Source organism: Bombina bombina, chromosome 4, assembly GCF_027579735.1.
Source record: "Bombina bombina isolate aBomBom1 chromosome 4, aBomBom1.pri, whole genome shotgun sequence".
NCBI lineage: Eukaryota > Metazoa > Chordata > Amphibia > Anura > Bombinatoridae > Bombina > Bombina bombina.
Genome location: NC_069502.1, coordinates 1,073,419,104 through 1,073,432,065, shown reverse-complemented (window position 1 = coordinate 1,073,432,065; position 12,962 = coordinate 1,073,419,104). Strand labels below are relative to the sequence as shown.

General features: G+C 40.9%; 1 protein-coding gene across 1 annotated transcript in view; it reads right to left on the bottom strand.

Moving 5' to 3' along the window:
- The window catches only part of FBXO11 (F-box protein 11), a 379,957-nt gene that overhangs the window by 244,117 nt on the left and 122,878 nt on the right, over positions 1-12,962 (bottom strand). The window contains exons 3-4 of the mRNA XM_053712228.1: positions 10,601-10,682; positions 816-960 (exon numbers count right to left, since the gene is read on the bottom strand). Coding sequence (XP_053568203.1) covers positions 816-960; positions 10,601-10,682 — 227 coding nt within the window. The remainder of the gene's footprint in view (positions 1-815; positions 961-10,600; positions 10,683-12,962) is intronic.

Genomic DNA, 12,962 nt, shown 5'->3' with positions numbered 1-12,962 from the left:
GTGAATTTACCCACCAATCAGCAAGAACAGTGTGTTCACCAAAAATGGGCCGGCATCTAAACTTACATTCTTGCATTTCAAATAAAGATACCAAGAGAATGAAAATAATTTAATAGGAGTAACCTAGAAAGTTGCTTAAAATTGCATGCTCTATCTAAATCATGATAGAAAAAAATTGGGTTCAGTGTCCCTTTAAGCAAGAGGTACAACAGATCAAGCAAGTAGCTAATAATGTTTCAATTTAGCCACTAGTGAAGTCAACTCACTGGCTTGTAGTTAAAATAGTGTTATCTACATCCATTTTTTTATGAAGGGATACTAAATTAATTTTTCATTCATCCAGAACAGCACCTGTCAATGTCTGATTAAAAAGCTTACATGGGCAGCCTAGAACATTCTTGAATGGCCAGCAATGGATAATATCTGAGGTTCTGGTTCTCTCAAACTATGTAAATAGACGCAGAGCTAATGTACTAGATGTTTTCTTTTTCCTTTTTTTTTTTCTAATTGATGTACTGCAATGATGTGCAACTTCATCTTAATGTTTGTATTCGACTATTGTTACTTCAATAAAAACTTAAAAAAAAAAAAAAAAAAAAAAAAAAGCTCACATGGAGCAGGCAGCACATACCAATGTTCTTTTAAAAAATGTAAATACTGCCTGGACTCTTTTTTTATAAACACCAATAAAGTAATATTTGTTATGTGGTTAGAATGTCTACTTTTATATATTTATAGTATCATCCTTTAACATAGTTCTGCTATCTCTGGAATATGAAAATATCAGAAATCACATTTCATACATTTCTACTTACCACAAAATAGGATCATTAGCAAGTTCACTGAAACGTTTGCAAACACAAGCAGCTCTACAAAGATCTTGCTCCAGCAGGTAGGAAAAAATCTTTAACACAACTTCATCTGGTAGTTTTTCTTGAAGATATTGCTCTGCAGGTGCGGCTATTAATTTTAGAAGACAAAACAAAAACAAATCTAATTACATGTGATTGCTATACCAGGGTATTCAGTATTGTACCCACAAAAATATGTAAATGTATTTTCTATAATTGTTTTCAGATATGATATACAGAAAAAGCATAAGATCTTAATCACAAAATAGGTAAGCAAGCTAAACATCTACTATCCACACAATTTCAAGCTATACATGTAGGTGATATTTGTATAAGAGTTAAACTGGAGGAAAATCAACACAACCCTCAAAACAAAGATATAGTAAAAGCAAGGGAACTACTGGCTCAAAATTAAACCCTGCGTCCAGGTTTAGAGTCCCCAAACACCACTTCTTGCTGAATGAAGTTTAGCTTAGTGCAGCTGGATCCTTATTAAAGGGACACTGAACAAAATTTTCTCTTTTGTGATTCAGATAGAGCATGCAATTTTAAGAAACTTTTTAATTTACTCCTGTTATCAAATTTTCCTCATTCTCTTGGTATCTTTACTTGAAATGCAATAATGTAAGTTTAGATGCCGGCCTATTTTTGGTGAATAACCTGGGTTATTCTTGCTAATTGGTGGATAAAATCATCCACCAATAAAAAAAAGTGCTGTCCAGTGTACTGAACCAAAAAAGAAGCTTAGATGCCTTCTTTTTTAAATAAAGATAGCAAGTGAACAAAGAAAATTAATAGGAGTAAATTAGAAAGTTGCTTAAAATTGCAGGCTCTATCTGAATCACGAAAGAAAAAACAGAATTTATGTTTACCTGATAAATTTCTTTCTCCAACGGTGTGTCCGGTCCACAGCTTCATCCTTACTTGTGGGATATTCTCTTCCCGTACAGGAAATGGCAAAGAGAGCACACAGCAAGAGCTGTCCATATAGCCCCCCCTCTGGCTCCGCCCCCCAGTCATTCGACCGAATGTTAGGAGAAAAAGGAGAAACTATAGGGTGCCGTGGTGACTGTAGTGTATAAAGAAAGACATTTTTCAAACCTGATTAAAAGCCAGGGCGGGCCGTGGACCGGACACACCGTTGGAGAAAGAAATTTATCAGGTAAACATAAATTCTGTTTTATCCAACATTGGTGTGTCCGGTCCACGGCTTCATCCTTACTTGTTGGAACCAATATCAAAGCTTTAGGACACGGATGAAGGGAGGGAGCAAACCAGGTTACCTAAACGGAAGGCACCACGGCTTGCAAAACCTCTCTCCCAAAAATAGCCTCGTTCTTGAAGGCCAATGTGGAAGCCACAGCTCTAGTAGAATGAGCTGTAATTCGTTCAGGAGGCTGCCGTCCGGCAGTCTCATAAGCCAATCGGATGATGCTTTTCAGCCAAAAAGAAAGAAAGGTAGCAGTAGCTTTCTGCCCTCTCCTCTTACCAGAATACACAACAAACAAGGATGATGTCTGTCTGAAATCTTTTGTTGCTTCTAAATAGAACTTTAAAGCACGGACCACATCTAGATTGTGTAACAAACGTTCCTTCTTTGAAACTGGATTCGGACACAGAGAAGGAACAACAATTTCCTGGTTAATATTCCTGTTAGAAACGACCTTTGGAAGAAAACCAGGCTTGGTACGTAAAACTACCTTATCTGTATGGAAAATCAGATAGGGAGAAGTACACTGCAAAGCAGATAATTCAGAAACTCTTCTAGCAGAAGAAATAGCAACCAAAAACAGAACTTTCCAAGATAGTAACTTAATATCTATGGAATGCATGGGTTCAAAAGGAACCCCCTGAAGAACTGAAAGAACCAAGTTTAGACTCCATGGAGGAGTCATAGGTCTATAGACAGGCTTGATCCTGACTAACGCCTGTACAAACGCCTGTATATCTGGCACGGCTGCCAGACGTTTGTGCAACAAAACCGACAGAGTAGATATCTGTCCTTTTAGAGAACTAGCTGACAAACCTTTATCCAAGCCCTCTTGGAGAAAGGAAAGTATCCTTGGAATTTTAATTTTACTCCAAGAGTATCCCTTGGATCTGCACCAACAGATATATTTTTGCCATATCTTATGGTAAATTTTCCTAGTCACAGGCTTTCTGGCCTGAACCAGAGTATCTATAACCGAGTCAGAAAACCCACGCTTAGATAGAATCAAGCGTTCAATTTCCAAGCAGTCAGTTGGAGAGAGACTAGATTTGGATGTTCGAATGGACCTTGTACTAGAAGATCCTGCCTCAAAGGTAGCTTCCATGGTGGAGCCGATGACATATTCATCAGGTCTGCATACCAAGTCCTGCGTGGCCACCCAGGAGCTATTAGAATCACCGAGGCCTGCTCCTGTTTGATCCTGGCTACAAGGCTGGGAAGGAGAGGGAACGGTGGAAACACATAAGCTAGGTTGAACGACCAAGGCGCCACTAATGCATCCACCAGTGTCGCCTTGGGATCCCTGGATCTGGACCTGTATCGAGGAACCTTGGCGTTCTGGCGAGACGCCATCAGATCCATATCTGGAATGCCCCATAGTTGAGTTAACTGGGCAAAAACCTCCGGGTGGAGTTCCCACTCCCCCGGATGAAAAGTCTGACGACTCAAATAATCCGCCTCCCAGTTGTCCACTCCTGGGATGTGAATTGCCGATAGGTGGCAGGAGTGATCCTCCGCCCATTTGATGATCTTGGATACCTCTCTCATCGCCAAGGAACTCTTTGTTTCCCCCTGATGATTGATGTACGCTACAGTCATGTTGTCCGACTGGAACCTTATGAATTTGGCCTTTGCTAGGTGACGCCACGCCAGGAGCGCATTGAATATCGCTCTGAGTTCTAAAATGTTTATCGGAAGAAGAGACTCTTCTCGAGACCATAGACCTTGAGCTTTCAGAGAGTCCCAGACCGCACCCCATCCTAAGAGACTGGCGTCGGTCGTGACAATGACCCACTCTGGTCTGCGGAAACTCATTCCCTGAGACAGGTGATCATGAGACCACCACCAGCGGAGAGAATCCCTGGTTACCTGGTCTACTTGAATCTGGGGAGACAAGTCTGCATAGTCCCCATTCCACTGATTGAGCATGCACAGTTGTAATGGTCTTAGATGAATTTGAGCAAAAGGAACTATGTCCATTGCTGCAACCATTAATCCTACTACTTCCATGCACTGAGCTATGGAAGGCTGAAGAATAGAGGGAAGAACTTGACAAGTGTTTAGAAGCTTTAACTTTCTGACCTCTGTCAGGAAGATCTTCATTTCTACAGAATCTATTATTGTTCCCAAAAAGGGAACTCTTGTTGACGGGGACAGGGAACTCTTTTCTAAGTTCACCTTCCACCCGTGAGATCTGAGAAAGGCTAGAACAATGTCTGTATGAGCCTTTGCTTTGGAAAGAGACGACGCTTGGATTAGAATGTCGTCTAGATAAGGTGCTACAGCAATGCCCCTCGGTCTTAATACCGCTAGAAGGGACCCTAGCACCTTTGTGAAAATTCTGGGAGCAGTGGCCAAACCAAAGGGAAGTGCCACAAACTGATAATGTTTGTCCAGGAAAGCGAACCGCAGGAACTGATGGTGATTTTTGTGGATCGGAATATGCAGGTACGCATCCTTTAAGTCCATGGTAGTCATATATTGACCCTCCTGGATTGTCGGTAAAATTGTTCGAATCGTTTCCATTTTGAATGATGGAACTTTGAGGAATTTGTTTAGAATTTTTAAATCCAGAATTGGCCTGAAAGTTCCCTCCTTTTTGGGAACTACAAACAGGTTTGAGTAAAACCCCTGACCTTGTTCCGTTAAAGGAACTGGGTGAATCATTCCCATCTTCACTAGGTCTCCTACACAGTGTAAGAATGCCCGTCTCTTTATCTGGTCTAAAGATAAGCGAGACATGTGGAACCTTCCCCTCGGGGGAAGTTCCTTGAACTCTAGAAGATACCCCTGAGACACTATGTCTAGTGCCCAGGGATCCGGAACATCTCTTGCCCAAGCCTGAGCAAAGAGAGAGAGTCTGCCCCCTACTAGATCCGGTCCCGGATCGGGGGCTACCCCATCATGCTGTTTTGGTAGCAGCAGCAGGCTTTTTGGCCTGTTTACCCTTGTTCCAGCCTTGCAATGGTTTCCATGCTGGTTTAGGTAGGGAAGTGTTGCCTTCTTGTCTGGAGGCCGCAGAGTTAGGATTCGGTCCGTTCCTGAAATTGCGAAAGGAACGAAAATTAGATTTGTTCTTAGCCTTGAAAGGCCTATCCTGTGGGAGGGCATGTCCCTTTCCACCAGTAATGTCTGAAATAATCTCTTTCAATTCCGGCCCGAAAAGGGTCTTACCCTTGAAAGGAATATTAAGCAATTTATTCTTGGACGACACATCCGCCGACCAGGATTTTAGCCAAAGCGCTCTGCGCGCCACTATTGCAAAACCTGAATTTTTCGCCGCTAACTTAGCCAATTGGAAAGCGGCATCCAAAATAAAGGAATTAGCCAACTTTAGTGCGTGAATTCTGTCCATGACTTCATCATATGGAGTCTCTTTTTGGAGCGAATTTTCTAGTTCCTCGAACCAAAAATACGCTGCCGTGGTGACAGGAATAATGCACGAGATTGGTTGAAGAAAGAAACCTTGCTGAACAAATATCTTTTTTAGCAATCCTTCCAATTTTTTATCCATAGGATCTTTGAAAGCGCAACTGTACTCAATAGGAATAGTTGTGCGCTTAGCTAACGTTGACACTGCCCCCTCAACCTTAGGAACCGTTTGCCATGCGTCCCTTCTGGGGTCGACAATGGGGAACATTTTCTTGAATATAGGAGGTGGAACAAAAGGTATACCTGGCTTTTCCCACTCCTTAGTCACTATGTCCGCCACCCGCTTGGGTATCGGAAAAGCATCAGCGTGCACTGGGACCTCTAGGAATTTGTCCATCTTGCACAATTTCTCTGGAATTACCAAAGAATCACAGTCATCAAGAGTAGTTAGGACCTCCTTAAGAAGGGCGCGGAGATGTTCTAACTTAAATTTAAATGTTACGATATCAGTGTCTGCCTGCTGAGAAACTTTTCCTGAATCAGAAATTTCCCCCTCAGATAGACCCTCCCTCACTGCCAATTCAGTTTGATGTGAGGGTATAACTGATAAATTGTCCTCAGCGCCAACCTGCTCAACTTCTGTATTTAAAACTGAGCAATCACGCTTTCTAGGGTAGGATGGCAGTTTGGATAATAGATTTGCTATAGAATTATCCATTACTGCAGTTAATTGCTGCATAGTAACCAGCATTGGCGCGCTAGATGAACTAGGTATCGCTTGCACGGGCAAAACTGGTGTTGACACAGAAGGAGCGGATGATGAACTATCCCCACTACCTTCATTAGAAGAATCATCTTGGGCAATCTTATTAAATGTGACAGTACTGTCCTTACTTTGTTTGGACGCTATGACACAATTTGCGCATACATTAATAGGGGTGAACCACCTTGGCTTCCATACACACAGAACATAAGCTATCTGAAGGTATAGACATGTTAGACAGAATTTGGCAGGCAAATAATGCAATAAAAGCGTTATTAAAGAAAAGCGTTACTGTCCCTTTAAATAATAAACAAGCACACTATTTCTGATATTTTGAAAAACTATGAAGGCAATGCCCGATTTTTACAACATTTGCACCATAGAGTCCTAATGCCTTGAAAGTATTGCACACCAAGTTTCAAGACTTTAACCCTTAAAATGAGCAAACCGGAGCTATTTGTTCAATTCAATAATTTTAGTACACTACAATCACTGCCACAGCCTTGCTGCGGCTTTTTACCTTCCCTGAGAGTTATTCAGCACTGAAATAAACCTTCCTGAGTCCGTTTTTGTAGCCACAGGACCCCTCACATGAAGCTGCATGCACTGCCATGGAGGAAAACTGTGCAATTGAGGCGCGAAAACGGGGCCTCCTTCCTCTGCATACCAGAGTGAAGGGGCCTTTCTGACTGAAATAGTAGTCTAACTAAATGCCAGGCGAATAAAAACGTTCCCAAAAGTGCTTTTAATTACACAAAACACTCTAAATGCCATTTAAATATGAAATAAATCAATCGATTTAGCCCACAATAGTGTCAACCAGTATAGAGCCCATTTATAAGCCTTAATCTGTTATGTTATACTTACCCCTTAAGGGAAAACTGACAGTCTTCTAGCATTAACATGTCTTGTTAGAAATATGACTGATCATACCTGAAGCAGATAAGCCTGCAAACTGTTCCCCCCAACTGAAGTTCTCTGGTTTCAACAGCCCTGCGTGGGAACAGCAATGGATTTTAGTTACTACTGCTAAAATCATATTCCTCTTTAACAGAAATCTTCTTCATTTTCTGTTGTAGAGTAAATAGTACAAACCGGCACTATTTTAAAATAAACTCTTGATGATAGAAGAAATAAAAAACTACAACTAACACCACATACTCTTTACCATCCCTGTGGAGATGCTACTTGTTCAGAGCAGCAAAGAGAATGACTGGGGGGCGGAGCCAGAGGGGGGGCTATATGGACAGCTCTTGCTGTGTGCTCTCTTTGCCATTTCCTGTAGGGGAAGAGAATATCCCACAAGTAAGGATGAAGCCGTGGACCGGACACACCAATGTTGGAGAAAAATTGGGTTTAGTGTCCCTTTAAGCCTTGCAGCTGTGAAATACAAATCCAACTTTTATTGTGTATACATACACACATATATACATACATCCTGATCTAACAGTCTCTTGTATCCAGACTTCTTTACTTAAAGGGACATTAAACACTAAATATATTTTATGAGCATAGTATTGAAGTTATTCCCCGCTTCCCTCTTCTCATGGGTGCCGCCATGCTAAAATCTTTCACTACATTCCAGTGCTGACCTGTTTGTGCATGTGCAGCAATGCTCAATAATAGCAGGACCCATGATTAGAAATAAATACATTAAATGTATTTAGTTTGCATCTCATTAAATGGGCATAACACAATAATAAAAATGTCAAAACCTTTGTGGAGGATAAACACATAAGACACAAAGATTTATAGATGAAAATGCTTTAATGCAATCAGGGCAGTTTATATTTGAATTATTACGGGCCATTAAATACTTGCAATGTTCTCGGTTTTAATTAAAATGTTCAAAGTAATGTTATTCTCATCACTTTAATTTATAAATTAAAAAACAAAATGTATGCTTACCTGATAAAAGTCTTTCTTTCTTGACACAGTGAGTCCACGGATTATCAATTACTGTTGGGAATATCACTCTTGGCCAGCAGGAGGAGGCAAAGAGCACCACAGCAAGGCTGTCAAGTATCACTTCCCTTCCCACAACACCCAGTCATTCAACCGAAGCAGTGGCGTATTTAGGTTTTGTGCTGCCCTAAGCACTCAAAATTCTCCCATTCACGGGTAATAATCTCCGTGGCACGGTCTGGCACTGGAAACACCTCCCGAGGAGAGGGAACATCAAAGTATTTATTTAATTTACTACTTATTAGGGTTGACAACGATAGGCGTATCAGTCGTCCAATGTAGCTAAAACCTCCTTTAACAAAACACGAAGGTGTTCAAGCTTGAATCTGAAGGAAAACATTTCAGCATCAGGAGGAGGAATTACACTATATGAATCTGAGATTTCACCCTCAGAGGCTAACGAAGTATCTTTCTCTTCCGACTAATGGGAAAGAGCAACCTTGTTAGCCTGAGTCGGATACCTTACTGTCTGATTAAAAAATCTTCCTCTTACGTCTCACTTGCAGCATAAGTATGGCCGCTAGCGCCTCAGATACCGCAGATGAAACTTGGGCTGCAATTTCAGCTTTCAAAAACATTCCATTAGGAGATTGTGAGGACGCACAGGGCACTGCATGACACAGTAACAGAGTTTGGGACACTTGTGGAAAAGGCTGTGTCATAGCCTGAACAGCATCCACTTGAGAGAATGGTGGCTCAGAATCAAACAAACAATCTGTCTTTGTACATTAAAGTTCTTTCAATACAAGAACTACAAAAAAGGCAAAGGGGGTTCAACTTGGGCATTCAAACAAAGTTTGCACTTCTCAACAGATATAGGCTCTAAGTCCATTTCGCAAGAAAAGAAACACCAATGAAAAATATAAATATTTATTATTTTAATAACGGTACCGTCGCTTTAAGACTCTTGCTAAGGCGAAAACAGTGCCCGATAATGAGCGAAGAAAAAACAACCTTTTATTAGCAATTTTTATTGATTTCCCAACAATTAAAACACCACCTCTCTGTAACCTCCTACACCACAGCGCTACGCTGCGGTGCCTACCTGATTCTCACTAAGCTGCAGATTTCTCACTGAATGATTCCAGGAACAAGCAGGGGCCAACCGAGGGAGAGGACACAAACTGAGTTATTCTCAGGAGAAAAGGCGCCAAGTAAAAGCGCACACTGCGCCTGGGGAAGAGTAGCCCGACCCCCATGAGGTCATAGCTCCGAATACGGGCTGAAACTTAAGTTTTAAAACTGACTAGAGCCCGTTCAAAAGCAAACAACTGCAAAGTAAGCAGACTACCCCTAACCTAAGCAGCGGGTTTCTGACTGAGCCACCAATAAAGTTTGCCACCTAACATGTCTGTAATGTAACCCTTTATACTAACAAACACTATCTGGGACTTTAACGTCCTGTCCCACACAATGTCCCGCAAGCCTGTCTAAAAAAATCCTGATCTCAGGAAAAATGTACCAATATAAGGTGCAGTAAATAACATTCTTAAGTGCCAGGGTTCTCTGTTTTAAGAAATAAAATGGCACTTACCTGCGCCCTTGCATGTCCGACAGGGAGACAGTACACCAAGTATGAGAGGAAGCCACTCCTCACAGAGACCTGTGGATAATAGGATGAACAGAGTAAGCCTACTCTGGCATACTGTTGAAGGGCAGCAAACTTGTCAGGGAAATGCAGTGAGGCCCACCCCACAAGTTCCTAACTGCTTTAAAGCTACAACAGCCCTACTGAAAAGACTAACGTGGAGTACAGCTAAACCCAGCTTGTCGGGGAAGATCAGAGCAAACCTGCTCAGGCTTCCAAAATAATAAAATCTTGATAGAAGAAACTTATACAGACACCTAAACTTCACCTCCTCCTTGCACTAAAGGCAAAGAGAATGACTGGGGGTTGTGGGAAGGGAAGTGATACTTAATAGCTCTTTGCCTCCTCCTGCTGGCCAGGAGAGATATTCGCAACAGTAATTGATGATCTGTGGACTCACTGTGTCTTAAGAAATAAATCTCTATTACCGATTTACCTGAAACTCCAGTTTTAGTATTCAGAGCATACAGCTTTTAAGAATCCTTGCAGTTATTTTTCACTATTTAAAATGATTAAATGAACCGGGAAGAGTATTTGTTTAAAATCCTAGTGTAACAGAATTGTATAATTGTAAATAAGGGATTGTATATTAGTACAAGCTAACATTTGTGTTTATGCATAGTTTTCCAGTATCGGAGAAGCAAATTGTGCAATAGTGCAAGGGTAGCAGAATTATTATTACACAAGAGAATAGTTGCATCCTATTTTTTACCAAATGCACAGCCTTTACTGAAAAGTATTCCCACATAGAGACCACCAAAGAACAAACAGGTATCTTTTAAAACTAAACTGTAAGTTAATATAACATTTTAAAAGTAATTAAACATGAAAATGTGAAAATGTGAATATACCTGGTAAATCTTGGGATTTTCCAGACACTCGGGCACGTTTCGCTCTATGACCAAAGTTTTCCGTTGCAGAAGTGGAAGCACCCTGTTGAAAAGAATTAAAATTAAATAACAGAAATCATAAATTTAGCAATTGCAAAATACATGCAGACTTTTTTTTTTTTAATTGGGTTGTCTTTATTTAAGATCAGCCTCCGTGTCTATGCAAAATAATCAAACCAAACCTGTTAGGGCAGCTGCTTCTGCAGAATTGGCATGCCAAATCAGAAACCATTATACGTGCCAGCATGGAGTGGTTTCTCCACACTCCGCCAATTAACCAACAATCAATTTAACCAAAAAGCATTATTAATAGTCGATACAGTTAGTTGTACCAGTAGTCTGAACCTACCACCTGGAGATTTGAATAGGTACTGCAGATGGATTATTATTAACCAATTGAGACAACTATCTGCAAAAAGATTAATGTAGCCATAGCGGTCATGGAACTCAGTCATTTTACATTACAAGCTGCAGCCTATGGTGCAAATGCAGTAAACTCATCCTATTAATTCCACTTTGGGCAGCTCAGTTATGGGTGATTGCCCAATAGTCTCAGGACAGTGTCACCAGTGATTTGGACACACAGAAGGGGCAATGAACATAGCACTCACTAATATCTTTAAAGGGACATTCAAGTCAAAATTAAAGGGACATGAAACTCAATTATTCTTTAACAGCAGCAATGCACTACTGAGAGCTAGCTGAACACATCTACTCAGCCAATCACAAGAGATAAATGTGTGTAGGCACCAATCGCTAACAAGTGTAGGATATGTACATATACTTTTTCAACTATAAATACAAAAAGAATAAAGTACATTTGAAAATAGAAGTTAATTTAAAAGTGTTTTAAAATGATATGCTATCATGCAATTTTAATTTTGACTTTCCTATCCCTTTAAAAACTTTCATGCTTCAGATGGCATGACAACTTTACTTTTATTATCAAATTTACTTTGTTTTATTGGTATTCTTTTTAAAGACTAAATAAACCAAGGTAGACTCCAACTGATTCCTAAACTGCTAAAGGCTGCCTCTTATATCAGTGCATTTTAACAGTTTTTTAGTTAGACAGTGCTAGTTCATGCGTGTCATAGATAACATTGGGCTCACTCCTGCGGAGTTATTTATGGATCCGCATGGATTGGCTAAAATGCAAGTCTGGCCAAAGAACTGATATAAGGGGGCAGTCTACAGAGACTTAGATACAAAGTAATCACAGAGGTAAAAAGTGAATATATAAGTGTTTGTTATACAAAACTGGGGAATGGGTAATAAAGGGATTATCTATCTTCTTAAACAAAATGTTTCAAGAAGGGGGCAGAGCAAGCCTGGAGCAGAGCAGTCGCATGATCCTGAAGCACCATATAGTTAAGGGCCAAATAGTAATAAAAAAATACCGCTATATGACCCAGTTTAGGCAACCAAAGTGAGACACGGTCCCAAGATTAGATTGGTGGTAGAAAATACAGAATCCTCTGGGGGACTTTGGAAAATTGATCCTAAGATTGCCAGCCGGCCGAGAGTTGCGGGCGCCATTTTGAGAATAACGCCTGAAGGCCCAAAGCAATATACCAGACTGATGCAAACTAGATGAGCAGCGTATGAGACGCACAGTAGAGGGATAAAAAACCCTCGCAAATATAGGAAATTACTTGATTACTGAGCTATGCTGTTCGAGAAAAATCAAACCCCGCTACTGCACATCATTAAAGTTGATCCAAACGGCAATATGGCGGATGCAGCGCGATGGGACAATGAAGTTAAGCAACACTTTGAGACTACCCTTCAATTAGTGGAAACTCAATTGATATGAGCCCTCTTAGAAATGGTGCACTGCGGAACACCAAACATACAGGAACAAGGGGAATCCAGAAAACCGGAGATCATACCTGATATAACCGCTGACATCCAGATGAGTGGCAGAGCAGAACCACCCTATAACACAGAGTTACCCGCCAAGGGCTATTCAACTACCGCTAAGAGCTGTACTACAATATCCTTATGTGGTATCTACCCATAGGAAATCAGTCTTCCGTCGACAGTGGAGCTAGCATGGTACCGCTGGCCCACAAAAAGCAGGGAGATTGGCAGCTAGTGTCTTCAGACACGGTGATCGAGCCACTGCTCAAGTTAAGATTTCTACCCACAGCGATAGCAGATCAGAGGTCCAGGTCTACCCCAGTAGGGTTCTATCTAGCAGAAGAGAGGCTTCTATATCATATCTACAATGCCCAGAAAAAGGAAAAAAATTTATGCTTACCTGATAAATTTTTTTTTATTTTTTTTGACACCAGAGATCATCTAATTACTATTGGGAATC